Below are 18,548 nucleotides of genomic sequence, written 5' to 3' on the forward strand. Positions count from 1 at the left end.
TAGTAATGTTATCATTTAAAACACACACAACTAGAAACTCTTCACTTCATAATATTCTAAAACTATTTGTGTTTTCATCCTGTAAACACATCAAGTGGCTCTACCAACATCATAAACTGCCTGAACATCATCCTGTGGTTCATTGTGATACTGCTAATACCCCTTAAAATATAGTATTTATTGTTTTATGTTTATAACTTTTGTGCATGCTCCTTCAATCCCCATTCAAGAAGATTATGGATTCTAACAACTGTAGCATGGGACATCATTTATTCTGCTGCAAATCCCATGTGGAATGCTTCTCATACTGAGCTTCTTCAAATCATTTCTGTTGAAATTTTGTATGCACAATCTAAAGCGCAAACAATACCTAGAACCACTTCAAAGTTGTAGAAGATATTTTAACTATTAAAATAAATTCTTAAGTTCTGATTGTGTTTCATTAGAAAAATATAATATTTCAGATATTTTTTTAACAAACTCTTTTTAAAGTACAGAGAACCATTTCTATTAGCAATTTTTGGATGACTCTTATATGGGTATTTTAACATATAAAAAGCTGTTAGCAATTTGTTTTTGTTTCAGGAAAAAAGATGTATCTAGTTCAGAAAGGCAGTTTTTTAAAATCAGTTCGAGGATTGTTTTTTAGCCTTCTGTCCCTAACTTGTTGTGAGACTTGTGCCAGCCCATCCATCCATCTTTCACCCTTTTCTTTAATAACTTTTTAAGCTGTTGGCCAGTTTTGGTGAAAACTGACACCCTGTAGTAGCTGCTGAGATAAATTAAGTTCATGTTTCCTCAAAGACGTGGATGAGCAGTGAAAAAAAAATCACAGAGGACCAGTCAGGCAAAATTCAGCTGTCATGCATTCTTCTCTCTTGCAATCTAGCCTCACCACCCAGAATAACTCTTTTCTCTTGGTTGGGGATATCCTGAAGGAACATCTTGGGGAGCTGTTGTTGCTGCATAGATGCATTGGGAGATTTAGTAAACATGGAAATCGTGCTTCAGTTGCTACAATGCTCGTGTGTCAAAGAATTGAGTCCCAAATTAACTGTTTGTTGCAAGTTGTCTGGATAGGTCCTTTTTAAAAGTAAAAGTATTTTTCAAAGGATAAGGAGGAGACCCCCAAAATCTGTGTTTTTCTTTACAAAAAAAGATCATTTGAAAAAGATTTCTACCCAGGCAATTGAGACCAATGACATTTCTTAGTAGGAGGAAGCTTCCCACTGTGGAGAGATTATTCCATAAGTGCTTTTTTTGACACTTTTTCTGTTTTCTGTGTCATTCAGTGATGAACTGACATATTCATAGATCTATATACATGTATTTGCTTCAGGAAAAGAAGCAGAGTTTGAAGAAATGGTAAATTCTTTTTCCATGTTATTAGTGATACTGAGCATCCACAAATTCTCATCTCACATGGGGTCCAGTGGCTCTGTGCCTATTTGAAATTCAGCCTCTTCATTTATGTGACTAAATGTGACTTTCATCACATTGTAATTTGAATTTTAATTACTAGTCTTTAAGATTTTGATCAGCACTAATAAATTATAGCACAGTCATATGGTATTTAGCTGATTGATTTTTGCATGCTGAAATATAGTCATTTTGAAGAGCAGTAAAACTTTCAAGTAGAAGAAATGTTTTAAAGATAAAGGAATTTGTATTGGATTTGTTCATTTGTGTCAGACCAGAGAGGGAAGTCCTAAATGTGAGCCCCTGTGAGGGTAAAGCAGGTGTCTACTATCCAGTCTGTTTTAAATTAATGAAGGAACATCAAGCCAGGCAAACAAGGCCAGTGAGTACAGCTTTTTTGGGAATAGCTTTGTGTTTCCTGGTGGTGGTGCAAGGGATGAGAGATGAGAATATTGGGTGATGATAGCTCTCTTGGTACTCTGCATTGCAGAACTGGATTCTAAAAGGCAAATACAGCATTTGTTTCCTGAGTTCTTGTCCACCTGCATCTGTTCCTTGCTTCCTCTTTTGTTTGGATGTCTTTTCTCTTAGAAGTCTGCAACATAACATCAGAAGAATCTTTATTTTCTTTTCCTGCTCTGAAGTGCCCATTTTTAGTTTCAGTTCAACAGTAGCATGGCAGGAGTACTGTAACAGAAAGGATTATAACTAAGCCCCTCTCCATCTAAGCATTTCTGTTCCATAGCTCAGTTGGGAGTCAGCTTTCACTGGCTGGAAAGTGTGTACTGTCACAGGGTCAATACTATAAAACAAAACAAAGACAGTGGATAAAATCCTGGCTCCACTGGTATTATTCACATCCCCTCCATGTCCCCAGTGAAGTGACAATTCTCACCTGTCATGAAGATACTTGTTTCTTAGGAAGGAGAGAAATGGAAAGCCAGGGAGCTGGCAGCACCTTCCACAAGACTTTGTATCCTGAACAGTAAAAAAGTTCAAATAGGCAAGTAAGTTGTGGGATTTATCCAGAAATAACTGGATAAAACCTAGCTATTTCTACTCTCCATTTGATTTGCAGAGAGGATCCTAAATCTTGCCAAAAGACATCTAAATCCAGAAACATCTACTCATTTCAGAATTTTAGAACTGTTTTTCAGTTTTCTACTTGAGTTTGCAAGTTCTTGCAAACTGAGTGAAATCACTGAGGCATGCTCAGAATTCTTTGTCCTGGGGAAATGACTATGTCTCCCTCAAGCTGGGGGTACATTTTTTAGGCAAGCAGACCCTTCTTCCTGTATTTTTGGGTATGTGTTAAAGGCCTGAATATTAGACAAATCAGGATTCATTTAGTTCATAATGAACTGCTGTCTGCAGCCTCATTTGAGTTATTGTTTAGAAAATCAGCTGAAAGGGCACAGGACAAAGTGTTTAGGAGCCTGTTGTTTGGATTTTCTAATAAAATTATATGGGGAATATAACTGAAAACAGAAGAGCATTTTCTGAAAGCAAGGATTAGATCTGCTTTTGGCTGCTGGTAGTTTCTTGCTGTCTAATGGCAAAGTTTCAAGAAGAAAGGGTTGATGCACAATATTTTGTGCCAGCTAATATACTTTCCTGGGACAGAAAACAGAACTCAGCCTTCCTCAAGATATGGGCAGCCTTTAACTTGGGAGTTTTACTACCTAGAATAGTGGCATCATTTCTAGAAAGTTAGGGGGAACCTTGTTTCCTTTTCCAGAGCAGATTAGAGCTTCTGATGCTTCCTATAGGTGAACTGCATCCTCCTTTAGAAACAGTAGATACCTAATTTATGCAAATGTTGAGACCTTCATGAGTTCTTTATTATATCCACTAATTGCATTGTTAATTTGAATGGTTATGGAGCACAGACTAGGTTGCCATCTCGTACTGCCATGCCCATCAGTGCACCTAAACAGAAAGCTTTCTACTCTGTTTTACTGATACCCTGTCTCCCAAACCTACCACTACTCTGTTTGCCTATTTTCTAATTATAATTTCCTTCTCAATACTAATACAATAGATTATAGTTTTCCTGAGGCCAAGACCATTTTTTATGTTGTTTCTCTGTGCAGCAATTGGCATATCATTATCCTGTCATGCTGTCCTCTCAGGTCAACATGCTGTGCAGTGAGAATGTGCTGGCTTTCTTGGAGCTTCTTTTTGATCCATAAACATAGGATTACATTTCACCAGGGAAGCCCAGAAAGCCAGTACTGTGGTGGTGAAACTTTGTTGTTGCCAGGACTGTGGTACTGTTTAATGATTAATATCTCAAAGAAGGTGTAACAGCTGAGAGCCTGCGTTCAAGTTGAAGTGCAGTATCAGTGCCTAATTCCCATAGTCTCCTTAGAAAATCTTATCTCTCCTTTATGAACCAGTAGTCCAGTACTTTTCATGAAAATTAAATGCATATAAATAGAATTTTTCAAATACATTTGCAGTCTTAAGTGCCATTAGAATCAGCCTTGGCTGGTTTAGTCTGGTTTTGTTTTTAAACCTGACCTTCAAATATGTGTCTTGCTAAATGTGTTTCTGGGTGTATGTTTTTTTGTTTTGTTTTTGGAGATCATGTCATTGTTATATAGCTGAAGAAAGGGTAGTACTGAAAGCAATGCATCTTGGAATGCAAGTGGAACTATTTAGACTCTCTTCTTTAAAGCACAGCTTTTTTATCTATAACCATCCAGTACTTAGAAAGAAAGGATTTCAGTATATTATGAGCTATATTCTTCTCTTGCTATTCACCTCATGTTAGTAAGCTACTATTCTGCAAACTCATGGAAATAGCACTGAAACGTATAGAATACTTCCATCTCTGCAGCAGAAAAGCCCAAACTGTAAACATCTGATAACAGAAAGGAAACAAATGCAGATAGATAGATAGATAGATAGATAGATAGATAGATAGATAGATAGATAGATTTATTTTTCCTAAATTTATATTATTTACTTAGTCTATATTTACTTTTGGAAAATACATGGATTGTTTATAATAGTTGTAAACTCTTGTGGCCTTTAAAGAGGCACATGGATTAATGACTTCTCAAAAAATTGTTTTGCAGGAGTGCTGTAGCATTTTTAGAATGAGTGCTTAATTAAAAGTCATTAAGGGTATGTTATTTGCAAAATTATCTTTTGCACCAAACCTGTGTATTTTTTATTATCTATGCATTCTGATTTGAATCAATAAGTTCTTTACATATATGTACATAAAATATTAAGCTTTTGAATAGGTTCAGTTGTTCTAAAGAATTGTTCCCTAGAATCACGTACTGAATTAGCCCTTTAAGGACTTTATTACTATGATGCAAGATAGACTCAAAGGAATAGTTTGGTTTTATATAAAAGATGAGGGGTGCCGAGTTTTTTTGGTGAGTTCTATTTGTTTGTTTGTTTTTAGTTTAAGAGTACAATATATGTTTTCTTGAGCTGTAAAAGCACAATCAAGGCAACATGATAAGTGAGTCAGTGTTGTAAAAGTAAAACTAATTTTGCCTTCACTCACATGAGCTATAGAAGGAGGAAGCTTTATTGTCCCTGGGAAGGTGATAAGGCAGAGTAATTGTATATTATACTGTCCTGGAACATCTGCCTGAAGACTGTTGGAGCAATTCATCTATCATGGACGATACAGCATGTTTTGTCTTTCTGCTTTAACCCATCCCCACTGCTGGCCTGCACGAAGGTTTTGATAGGGACTGTGCCTGGGCTGGGGCTCACATTAATCAGTCCCCTTGTTCAACACTCCAGCTGACATAATTACAACCTGCGCACAGCAGTTATTCAAGTTGAGTCCTTGTCACTCGTGGTGCGAAACTACACAGCTCAGATCCCGAAGGAGATTGCCTTATCACACAGAACAAGGGCTCACAGGAGTTGAAGAGAATAGAAATGGGAAAATGTCTTCCGGGAGTACTATATATTCCTTTAAAATAAGACATTTGAGAGACTTACAAGGGACAAAGAGAAGCATTGTGCAAGGTCTGAAATGAACAGGTTATTATTTTTAAAAGGATTACACAGGCCATTTTTGTGAAATGGACATGCATTATTAAATAAATTCAGTGGTCTCTCTTATCATTCAGTGGCTCTCCACTATTAGTTTTCTTCAGAAGTGATAAAATAGTTTTTGAGTTGTATAAGCTTTAAGTATCTCTCAGTAGAAATCAGAACACAACTAATAAAAGGGCACATATTATACCAGTAAAATTGGCGCACACATAAGGGAAGATCTGCGAGGATCAGAGTTAAGGGTGAAGGGAGAAGCATGCAAAAGGGCTCTCGAAGATGAGCAAGTTCATTAGTTTCTGCTGTTGTATGATACCAGAATGTGAAAGGTGAAGCCAAAGAGAAAGTTTCATATTTTACCATTCTCCCTTCTTTTCTTGTTAACCCTCTGTGGGGAAAAAAGACAAGTCCATAACAATATCTGTGACAATGAAAGATGTTTATTTTCCTGTAATATGATGGGGTTAATTTTATATGGTTGTGGGTTTTTTCTTTAAGACAGAACCTTTGCATACATGATCATAGGATAATTTGTTTGGTATTGGTCTAGAAAATTCCTTAGTATGACAGAATTTCATTGGTATCCAAAAGGCTTTTGCCCTGGTGTTTAAATGTTTTTCTTCTTGGGTCAGCTTTTTGAAATAATACCATTCAGGCAGTTCCTATTAATATATTCATAGAGTGTTGCCCTGATTTCTCATCTAGCTAAAATCATGTTATGTCTTTTAGACATAATTTTGTATTGTTGAAAGAATAGTAAAAATGTGTCCATTCTGGGTGGTCCAATTTTAATCTAATACTTTCACAAGACAGCTTATCTGCAACTTTGAATAGTCTGAAGTAGAAGTGCAGTAGAAACTGCCTTACACATTTTATTTTATATATAGGTGTGTTAGGTGAGTCAAATTCAGTGCTTTTTTGGCTAACTACACAGCATGTTAATTTTGATGTGTAGGTCTCCAGTGAAAGTCCCACTACATGAAAACTGCAGTTTCTTACCAAGCAGCGGGACATCCTTATAGGCAAATGTACTCTTGTAGGAGCAAAAACCATGTTTTGCTTGCTCCTTACTCTTAAAACCAGTTCTCCTGGAGTGAATGATGTCTGTGAAGTAAGCTCAAAGTACAGAGCCAAATGCTGCATTTACTTACATTTGTGCAGAAAATGGCATTATGAGGACATAATCCGAAGAGAATGATGTTTCTCTGATATATGCTTTCAACACACATTTTAGATTAGATAATCAATCATACCTCCATCTAAAGACCCAAATTTGACTTTCAGAATCTAAGATGGTTTTGCAGTATTGACAGCCAGGAAGAATATATTTAATTTGCAGACTGAACAAATTTCTATGACATCATGGAAGCACAATAAATGGCTGACCTCACAATGACATTTTTCAGGCTTAAACTGTACTTCTTGGAGACTTTCAGCCCAGAAAAAAGCCTTAAGCTCAGCCAATGTGACCTTCTACAGAAAATAAACTGCATAGGTGGTTTCTTTTCCCCAGTTTGCTCTGTATTGAACCTCCTACTTCTGACTAAATTTTATGCTCTGGAAACATATTCAGGTTTGATCTGAAAACAGACAAAGTTGCAGAACCAGCTTCCTTTCTGTGAAAGATTAATTGCTGAAGAAATTGTGCTTAGTTTCTCAGTTGAATTTCACTGTAACTTGTAGTCATTGTTTTTGGTTTTGTATCGGTTTTCTCTGAGTTAGGTTGTCCCTTAATCACACCTTTATTCCATGTTGAGTTACTCATGGGCCAAAGCTCAAGTGTAATAAGCAAAACAGAGGGGGTTTTTATTAAATGCTTTGGAGTTTTTTACCCCACTTCTATTTCTAATCACTTTGTGGCTGTTTGTTCCCTCTTTTAAATGTAGGCAGTAATAAGGAAGTGGATATTCTAGATTTAGCTTCTCCGGTGTGACAAAGAGAACATTGCATCCTTACTTCCTTGCTAAATATAGCATGGGGCCTTTGTGCTTATAGCATCACACTAGAAGTTCACATTAAACTGATGGTCCACTAATCCTCAAATCATTTTCAGTGTCACAGCTTTTCACTGTTACGTCTAAGTTACTTGCATGCATTGTTTAAAGGTGGGAGAGCTAACATGTAATTGTGTGTGTACATGGTGTGATTGAACACGCCTGGCTTCTGCGATTGCTCTGTATGATGGCAGTGTCATTGTTATTAATCATGCTGCCAATTACAGTGTTGTCTGCAAATTTTATTAGCAGGGATTTATATATAGTTTTGGCATGCATAACAAAAGTGAATCTTTCAGACAATTATTGCTGATTCCTTTGATAAATTGGAACATTTGAAATGACGAAGAAAATGGCCATCTCTTTTTGCATGGGGGGTTGGGGCTGGGATAGGGCAAGAAGAGGCACTGTATTAGCATTAAAAAAACCTACTTTGAGCAGAGATCGTACAGACCACAGTGCCCTGGGTATGAATCCAGGCTGCAAAGCAACAGGATCTGCCCTCTAGGGAACCGTGTTGTCACTAAAATGGCTGAAGGAACTGACACGAAGGCCAGTTGGACGAAGTACCATCTGCATCTGAGATTGACAGGCAGCCTTTAGGGTCTGTTGCTATCATTTCTGACTCCAGCAACATTAGGAGTCCAGTTTCATCTTGTACAGCCGCTAGATTCCACACCCTTTCCTAGGCTCCATCTGTACTCCTGTATCTGTGAAAATACTTTATGTGTTCCTGAGGATATACAAACAGACTCCACAGAATTGTTCAGTTACTTTATGTGGTCATTAAAAGAAGTACAATAGGGAAAAAAATTGATGTTGAAAGGAAATGCGTGTCTTCAATTAAATTCATCCCAGCTTTTTTAAAGAATGGATGTTTTCCATGGCCTCATTTCAGCAAGGTATTTGATCATGTACATAAATTTAACCTTGTGAGTCATTCTTTTGAAGTCAACGGGGGCTGCTTGTACTTAAGCCGCACAAATGCGTAAGTACCTTGTTAAATCAGGGTGTGTGATACCTAAAGCCCGGTCTCCATCCTCACACCACCGCAGAGATGGTGTTTCTCAGACCAGCTTCTCTTTTATGCCATCTGCTCTGAGAAGAAAGGAAAGGGGGAGGGAGGAAGCCCAGGAACAATGGAGTGATTATTCTCAGTTACAGTGAAATAGATGAACTCCACCTGCTATTTCTGCCACTTAAACCTTGGCTGACACAGTGCAGCAGTGCACTGTGCACAGCAGCCCCCTGCATCCCTCACCGCAGGCACACAGGCCCTCGAGCTGGGCCATCACAGAGATCACTCTGCCTGCAGCAAAGTGCAAGCCAGGAGTTCTAGCAAATGTTACAGAGAGTTTTCAGACACATATCAGTCCTATGAAAACCTTTTTTTAGTTGTTGTTGTTGTTGTTTTTGGTTTGGTTTTTTTTCCTTTGTTTGCTTTGCTTTTTTTTTTTTTTACTTCTCTAGTCAGTAAAAGGAGACACTGAGCCTCTCTCTAAAGAGCTGTTGAGGCAGACTCACAAGCTGAGCAGCCCAGCTTTGCACAGCAGCTAAGGGGACAGTGAGGACCACAGCACAGGTGGAGAGCTGAGGCAAATTTCCATTATTTTCTGTACCCTTTTCACCCATTCCTTCCAAGTCTAGCAGTTTGGACATAATTTGCAGGTCTCTGTCTAAAAGCTTCTTCTTTACTTCTTTTTCTCTTTCCTTCTTTCTCTTTCCTTGTAGAAAATAGAGAATAATGGAACCATTTAAGGCAGGATACTGTAGTTCCTTGGAATCACAGATGGGCTTTTTCCTGGAAAAAAAAATATATTTTCTTTAAATTGTGGAGACTGTTGTTTGCTGGTTTTCTACAAAAATACTCTGAAAATTCATGAGTAGATTTAGATGCCAGCATTGGGTCTATACTTCAGTTTTTGTTCACTGTGCAGGGTTGTAACTGGCTTTACAAATTCCTCAGAGGTAAACAAGACTAGAGTACATCTCTTCTTATTTCCCTTCAGAATTTCCAATTACCCTGAATTTGCCTTTAAAAGCACTTACTTTAGCTATCGTAATGATCAATTACTTGAAACTGGGAATTTTCATTCCAATACATTGTAAATAGAATGGTGGATCTGTGGCCAAATTACAATTTGGACATGCTAGTCTGCTGAATGGAGCTTACACACAAGCAGTAATTATCAATCTTCCATCATTTTCTGTGCTGATGCACAAGTTTTTGCTGCTTCCCTACAGGGCTCTGCTACTTTTTAGCAGCCAGCATTGGACATCTGTCACACATACTGTATGTCATAACAAATAGATCATTACAGAAAAAAATGCAAAGCTAAAAATGTAGAAAAGCAGAAAACATTACGATTATTATCCCTGTGTGTTGGTAAAATACTATCAGAATAAATCCCAAATACATTTTTATTATTTTCTTTGTGAAACTGACTGTATTATAAAATCTCATTAAAGCATGTAAATGTAGTGTACTCTCTTTTATGGGCTACTTCATATTTTCTGAGTGGCAATACATGCAATACATGGCAGTACACGAAAACAGGGCAAGACATGTGACCACCAGGTTGTTGGGCATGCATGATTATTTTTACAGCACTGAGGGTGTGTATTTCAGTCACCTTTTCTTGGTAGAGTTGAAAAGCTGTGAGCAAATACTCGCTGCAGAAGCAGCTATGTGGCAAAGGCTTTGCTTGGCCCCAGCAGCTCATAGGCTCTGTGCACCAGAGGTCTTTAGGAGCAGCACAGGGAGGTGTTTGGCAGCAGTGGCACAGGCAGAGCTGAGCTGGCACTGGGTACATTGGAGTTGCCCTCCTGAGTCCCCATGGAGCCGTGTGCTGCTAATGCCAGCAGCAGCATCGTAAGTCACTTGAGAACTGAACTTGGTTCCATAGCATCGGCACTTGTATCCATGTGAGTGTTTCCCCACTCACTTAAAACCTAAATAAAAGGTAGAACTTTTGCTTTTAAAGGCAAAGAGAAAGGAAAAAATAACTCAGGTGCATGTCAGTACTGAGAAGGCTGAGAAAATGCATTACATTTCTTGTACATATATATGTAAATATATATTATGTGTGTGTGTTAATATCCAGTAATTCCTGCAGTTTTATAATGTTAGTTTCAACACATTACCACATTTCTGGCTATGATATTTTGCTGTTTTTTCACAATTTCTTGTGCAATACTGTATTGATTTGTAGCATTGAAGAAGTAAGCTTTAACTTTTAAACTTGCAGTCTGTATTGCCAGTGGTATGTGCAGATTATGTATTATTATGTAGCTAGTTTGCACGAACTGGCAATCAGCTTATTTTATTTCAAAACCAGAAATGTAGCTAAATCTTGAATAGGGGAAGAATTTTTGGTTGGTTGGTTGGTTGGTTGGTTAGTTTGAGTTTTGCTAAGTAGAAGTTGGGCACAGTGACTGTCATTGTGGTCTTGATTGAATAAGCCTGTTTGTATAATGTAATTACCACAGATTGAGGTATTTCTTTCTCTCCTGTCAAGAAAATATTTCTAGTTCTCATACAATTTAATGACAGCAAGAAACAAAGGGAGACTAGAAGGGTTCTATTTTGGAAAGCAGTAATGCTGAAAACAACCTGAAAGGTCCCTGCATTTGAGTGTGCAGGAGCTCTTGGTGCTGCAAAAAGTATCCAGGAGTTCTCAGCACTGGCTGCAGCTGGAGAATGCTGAGCATGGGGGAAGTCCTGGCATCCATGTATGCAGCACTGGTGTGAAATGTGAATGTGTTCAAAGCTTAAAGCAACTGGAAAGGATGAAGAACTGGAGAGCCTGGCAATTCCTCAGAGTGAGTTGAAAGGAACTCGGTCTCTGTAGCTCTTCCACTGGAGGTCTGGATATGAGGAGATTCAAAGTGTTGGACAAGTAGCATTGTTAGCTAGGTGCAGGGGGATAAGAAACATGACAGTTTGTAAAAGGGAGAGTCATCAACTGAAGAGTAATTTGCCTGTGATTTCAAAGGACTCCCTGTTGCTCTACATAGAAACCATGTTTCAGTACCAAAAGGATTATGGTTTGAGAAAAGAATCATGGGCAAATGTTTATGAACTGTGCTATCTATGAGGTCATGCTAAATGTTCTGTATGACTTTGTGTTTCTAAAAATCTATGGTTCTCCTTTTCTAGTGTAATTACATTACTGCAATTTTGATTTAAAGATATTTTACCAAGTTAGATGGCATTTTCTGTAAAGGAAATACCTGCAAATGTTTGGTGAATAACTGAGGTTAAGAATCTACAGTAGTGTATATTGTTTCATTGAGAAGTTTGCTTTCATCATAATTTCTTTTCTTTCTGGAAGGAAGTATCTGGAGACTTTGCTATTTTTCAATCATAATGCTGCAATTTCTCTGTACTTGCAGGTTGCATAGCAGGGTATAAAGGGTCCAGAAGACCTTCAGAATGCTGTGTATATGAGAGTGAACTTGATTCATACTGACAAACAGGGGAAAAACAGAAATCTTTTCAATCAGTTGGTTGTATCACTGTGTTTGTTTTTATGTTGTAAATAGTGATGTCAATGGAGCTGCCATAAGTCCTTTACATTGTATGCATTTCCCTGCAGAAAGAGGATGTTTATACCTAATGTGCTGGAAAAGACCTTTTGAAAAAGGTTTATTTTGTGCAAATAAGAGTCCTACAAGGTGCTAAAATTTTTAAAACTTAGTGAACTAGATAATTAACATTTTACCTCATTTGCACCTCTGAAACCTTCAATTTCCATGTATTGCAGTAAGTATCTTTCTGAAAATGTCAGGCACTGCATAATGGAAGAGTGTTCGAATTTCAGTTTCTTATTAGTAAATAAGAAAGAAAATAAAAATGGATTACTTCCTGCAATATTTTATTTAACTGTTTAATACAATACTAATGTAGTCTCATGTAGAAAATGCTTAATAATATAGAGACATTCCTATTCTGCATGGGCAAATGTAGAATTCACAGGTATTTTGTGAATTTCTCCTATTTCATTATTTTTATCCAAAACACTGTGTAAAGAGAAGGACAGCAAATAGCTTGGTGCTGGGCGGCCACAGGTCTGCAGTTAACTACTGGATTTGGCTGTTTACAGAGGATGCTCAAACCAGTGCTGCTGGCAGAGGGGAGGGCAGAGCACAAGGCTGGGGATGAGTCCCTCTGCATGGAGGAGGGATTCCCACATCTCTGCCCTCACTCAGCTCGTGCTGCTTGCTGGTGAGACTGGCTGGCTGAGCTGTGCAAGACTGGAAAGAAGGAAGAGGTGATGGAGGAATAGTAACTGCTTTACCCCCAGCACAGATTTGCTCCAAGTCTCATTATTCCAACCATGCTTCTCTGCTGCTGACTTGGAACTCCCGTCTCTGCCACCTGCAAAGTGTATGTCTCTGCTCTGCCATCCCAGACACCTGAACAGTGCTGCTGTTTGCAGTGGGGTAGGCCTAGTTTTGCTGAGGAATCTGGTCTTTGGCACATTGTAGCTTGCCAATGCAACTGAGAAAATGTCTTCATAGGGTCACTTATACTACCTTTAGGGGCTTAAGGAGCAACTGTACTTTTTGGGTTGAGGAGGGAGGTCAGTTATGAGAACTTCTGTCCCATCCACCAGAAGCATGTTTTTCCCACTTTTCTGTAGACCAGAAGAGTCTTTCACTCTGTTTCTTGCTCTTAGCACAATTCCATATTGGTTTTTTTTTTGTTTTTTGGTTTGTTTTTTTTTGTTTGTTTGTTTGTTTGGGTGTTTTTTTTTTGTTTGTTTTTTGTTTTTTGTTTTTTGTTTTTTGTTTGTTTGTTTTTATTTTTGTTTTTTTTTTTGTTTGTTTTGTTTTTGGTTTTTTTTTTGTAAAAGGAGCACATATATATATATGAGGATAGGAGAAGGAAGACAAAGTAAACAGAGGCAACAGCTTCTCATGTTGAGAAAATGTCTGACCGTTTTATACAACTCTCAACCTTCCACTTCATTTCACTCTCCCAACAAAGTGGATCCATGGTGCCAAGAGGCAAGGGTGCAGATGCCTGTGGAACAGGGCATCAGGCTTCCTTGTCACTCTGTGCATGATGCCTGTGCAAACTCAATGACCACTGAAAACTTGAATAAATTGTTTGTAATTGGAGCATCCCAAATAAGGAGAGACAGAGAGCTAGGACTGGTCAGCGTGGAGAAAAGACCCAGGGGATGTCATCAGTATGCACACATATCTGAAGGGGAGCTCTAAAGAAGAGGAAGCCAAGCTCTTTTTTCAGTGGTGCCCAGAGACAGAACAAGAGGCAGTTGGTACTAATGGGAAGATAGGAGGTTTCCTCTGTACGTCAGGGAAACAATTCCACTGTTAGGGTGACTGAGCAATGGCACAGGCAGCCCAGGGAGGGTGGGAGATATTTCTGGAGATATTCAGAAGCAGCCTAAAAATGGTCCTGGGCAACTGGCCATGTGTCATCCTTCCTGAGCAGCAGGGATGGACTAGACAGTCTTGAGAGGTCCCTTTGAACCTTAAGCATGCTGTGATTCTGTGTACATTGGATAAGTCATTTCCAGTTTATGATACTTGAATATGCAGCAGCCTTTAATTTATTGAGAGCAGAAAAAGGTACCTGGTTGGTAGGAATGGACTTGTAAAGGCAACAGTGGAATGTGCAGCTAGAACACCAATTGGAATGCATCGCTGTGTGATGAACATTAGAGACAAATGCCCTTTTTTGTCTTTTTACAGAAGATGTTTTCTGTTCATCTTAAGCAGTAGCTGCATTTCTCAGGAGGATCTTACCATCTGTTTCCCTTATTTCAAAGTGTTGTCCTTTACAGAAATGTGGGAGCTCTCCTGGATATGGAAGGCCTATGCCCTTCCCAATATATCAGTCTTTCATGGGGGAGGTCATACAGGTTTGTTCAAAGGAAAGTATGGGCTGAGCTTTTCAGCTCCTCATAATTCCTGTTCATCTGTAATGTACCTTAGCAACATGTTTCATCTCCTCTTTCACTGTGTATAGTGCTGACAAGACATTGAAAAATCCATAGGCCTTCCTCTTCTCTTTTATGGGGTTTTTGTGGGGTTTGCATCAAGTCTCAAACCTTTCTTCATATCTAATAAGAAGACTCACTGCAAGACATAAAATTAAAAGAAATATTCTTTGTGTTTCTCTACATCAGAATTGAATATTGAACTCATTGACTGTGGCTTTAGACTAATTAAGTCTCTCTAATGAGTTCCTGTTACTTCAGAGCATGGACAAATTGACAGAAATATATACGTTTGATTTTAAAAATGTATCATGAGGATGAAAGCGTGCTTACATGAAGCAATGGTAATAGTAATTTAACTTAGAAACCTCAACTGTAGCTTTACTGAAATACTGGCTAGTCTTCTAAAACCTGCATTTATTTGTTTGTGGCTGTAATTCGGACTGAAACTCAAAAACTAGAAGGACTTTCCTCAAATAATTTTTATTGTGCTGGGTTCTATTTTCCAAATTTCAGAACAAAGGAAATCTGTATTTCAGGGTTTATAGAGACCCAGAAGTGAATTTTGCAATACAAGACCTGTCAAAAGCTTAACTATCATCACTATTGCAACATTATAATGTTTTAGTTATATTCTTGTCATGAGATAGCTTTAATAAAAGCAGAGTGCTGCTTAAAATCACAGACCTCTGTGTTTACTCATATGATATGAAGAGATGTAACTACACACACTGTGTTGGTGGGGGTGTTTTATGTCAGGTATATAATAACATCCTTGTACAGAATGTGGGAGAAAATTCCTAATAAAACATGCATTCAAAGCACACTGAATAATTAAAAACCATTTTATATGCAGTACACTTTTGTCCTGTCATATTTAAAGGTATCACTTGGCTTCAAAAGTGCTTTTCCAGTTGTTACCATCATGGCTTACCTTGTGTTGGCAATTGCTGCTTTGCAACCTAATATGAGGGGCCATTTGTAATGCCTTGTGATCTCATATTCCTCATTTCTGATTAAGCCTTCCTGCCCTTGTCACATGGAAAAATATGGGTTTAAAATTTTTATATCTGGATGTTGGTGTGTTTAGCAACAGATTTTTACTGATGACTGAATAAATGAGGCTTTTTGCTCTGTTTAAAGTGGCTGGAGCAAATTCTATATCAAAGGAGATAGAACTGGCCTTTTATGGCTTGAAGGTTTTCTTCACAACTCTTACACAGGTTTCCACAGATCCTTTATATATTTCACAGAAATATTTCAAAGTAAAAAGTTTTATATCTTTCCTTAGCATAGTATGAGAGCTGAGCTAAAAGAACACAGATATTTTATTTCAGATTCGTATGCTCTGCTTTAATCTACTGCCCTTTAAAGTATAACCCATGATAGAAGGTTACCAGGTTGTCTCCTGCTTTCATTGCAGTATACACTACTTTTTTTTTTTTTTTTTTTTTTTGTGAAATACATATTTCATTTTGACAACATTCATGAGTATTGTAACTTTTTTAGGGCAGAATCCTGAAAGATGCTGAGGACCAATATTTTCTATATTTTTCAGTGATAAGTGTCTTCTCTGACATTCTCAGGCATCTGATCATTATACCAGTATATAGCAGATGGACATGACAGAGGGTGAGCTTTGGCAGCACCGTAAGGCAGATACCAACTTTACTATGACCATTTCCGAGGGAGAGACAAGCATTCCAGCAGAACTTCAAGCTGCTACTTCCAGTTTATTTTGGGGGTCCTTTTTTAGGTGCCTGCTACTGTGGTATTTCTATCACTGATGGGTATATAACCAGTTGCCCAAAATGCTACATTGTCTTATTTGAGTATTTGTGAAGTATTATACATTTATGTAGTTTGCATGAGTGTTTGTACTTTTTTCAGTTAGGCTGAATAACTGTTCTTAGTTTGGCAATAATAATAATATATGTTAGTAAGAAAGTCTAAACAATAAACAAAACCCCAAAGCAATGGTACACATAGAGAGTTCTGTTCTTTTGAGTCAAGAATAAATATACTGACTACTTCTGATTGAAATAAATGGACCGGCAGTGTGCATTTTATGTAGGATTCATCACTTAGTTTAAATAAGTAGGAAATTCTAATGCAAAATAATTTTGTAATGAGACTGGAAAATTTTAAAGACTAGAAATTAAAAATTGCTGCCATATGGACCTCTCTGTGAATAAGGGAAATGTGAAATATTTTCTTATTACTTTTTTTTTCAGAAATATGATTATAAATACTGCTTTGAAATGTGTTAAACTAATTGTATATGTGATCTGACTTTTATGCATAAAAGCTCCAGTACTTTCACAAAAGCTGTGTTTAAGATGTAAACCATAATCTGTATATTTTCAAAAAAATGTAAAAATTGAACAACTCAATTCTCTTTCCTATGAGCAGTTATACTTGCAAAAGTATGCATTCACAGCAACTCCTGTTTAATTTAGGGACTTTGTAGGAAAGGTTCATGTGAGCTCCATTGGGAATATTATAGGCATTTGTATATTTCAGTTTTGCTAAGTAAAGACTTTTGCTTAATTTCTGTCCATCACTGACTACCTTCTGAAAAATAGAAATTCTGTAAATGTAACGAATCAATCATTCTGGTTCAGATGTGATGTTCAGCTAGCCTGAAACAGCTTTGGGAGCTTTCGTGCAAAGGACCACATTTATGCAAAACCTAAGTGGATGCAAAAAAAATGTACAGACAATGAAAAATGAGTGATGACTACTGTTTTTCTGTTATAACACTAGGTTTTATTTGAACCACTGGTAGAAAATAAATATTTTTTTCTTTTTTTTCATTGCTCTTTAGGTCGAATTGTGCAGAAAATATCCGTAAACACATCTTGCATACGGGAAAGCATGAAGGAGTAAAAATGTATAACTGTCCTAGGTGTGACTATGGCACAAATATTCCTGTGGAGTTTCGTAACCACTTGAAAGAACTACACCCAGACATTGAAAATCCTGATCTGGCATACTTGCATGCTGGTAAGGTCCTTCCTCCTTTTGCTTACAAATTCTTCTCTAAATGCACTTGCTTAAATGATTGTGATAACAAAACAAAATGTTATTATCATTTATTTTGAAGAAGAATGTGGTTTTAAAATGGGTTTAATCCTCTTAAAATGTTCCAGGGTTGAAGATTATGCATTAAGCACTGAAATCTATTCATGTTGCACAAGCAAATCTTGCAGTTCAATAAATGAACATCAGAAGTGCATGCTATTTAGATGCCTTTAGATTTTGAAATCTAGCTGAACTTCTAGGGAGAAGTATTTTTTAACATTTTTATTAAGTCCCTCTGCCTATGCTATTCCCCCAAGAAGAGAAAACCAAAATTCCATAGGAAATACAGTGGCAAATTAATGCACTGCTTTAAAAATTCTTAGATTTCATTACAAAAAAGTAGACTGTTCCTCATTAAAAGATAGAACAGCAGAGCTCAACCAACAACTTAGATGTATGTTTTCAGGCTTTGTGTTAGCACACACATGGAAGTCACTGGAGGAATGCAAAACAAATCCATTGCTTTGGAAACAGGAATTAAAAGAAAAGAGATGGGGTGTTTTCTGTTTTGGAGCAAGTTTTTTTGGCCTTTTTTTCTTTTTCTTTTTTTTTTTTTTTTAATAGATTATTGTGTTCAGACTGTAAGATGGAAGATTAATGGAAGCATCAAGTTATGAGAAAAATAGGAAGTTGAATGGTAGAAGCTTAGGAGAAATAATACAAAATTAGTGTGGAGCTTGAATTAAATGTGATCTTAATGCAAGAGAGGCAGATAACTTAGACATCACTGGGTGGAAAGACAAGTCAGAGCAGTGGGAAAAAAGAACAGATGGTGAGAAGAAAGAGTTGGGGAATCCAGAGGAGGAAGAAGCTATGTGGGCCAAAGTTTCCCTGAGATGCAAATTAATCTTCCATTGAATTACTGCTATTAGTTCTCATGTGTCAGATTTGAATCTTGTGTAAGGAATTAATTTCATAGTTTTTGATACCCTCATACCTGTAAATAAGCAAAACCTGGAGAGTTTTCATGCAGCTTTGTGCAGTATGTACACTGTAGTTATTTTAAAACCTCTCAGTCTTCTTAAAATGACTGCTTGCTTTCCTGACTAGA

At 37.4% G+C, this 18,548-nt stretch overlaps 1 protein-coding gene across 2 annotated transcripts in view; it reads left to right on the forward strand.

Moving 5' to 3' along the window:
• ZNF407 (zinc finger protein 407) overlaps positions 1-18,548 on the forward strand; it is a 335,277-nt gene that overhangs the window by 219,516 nt on the left and 97,213 nt on the right. For both annotated transcript variants that reach the window (XM_056482799.1, XM_056482800.1), the window contains exon 8: positions 17,241-17,419. In XM_056482799.1, the coding sequence (XP_056338774.1) occupies positions 17,241-17,419 (179 nt within the window). The remainder of the gene's footprint in view (positions 1-17,240; positions 17,420-18,548) is intronic.

The sequence above is a fragment of the Oenanthe melanoleuca genome, chromosome 2, assembly GCF_029582105.1.
Source record: "Oenanthe melanoleuca isolate GR-GAL-2019-014 chromosome 2, OMel1.0, whole genome shotgun sequence".
Taxonomy (NCBI): domain Eukaryota; kingdom Metazoa; phylum Chordata; class Aves; order Passeriformes; family Muscicapidae; genus Oenanthe; species Oenanthe melanoleuca.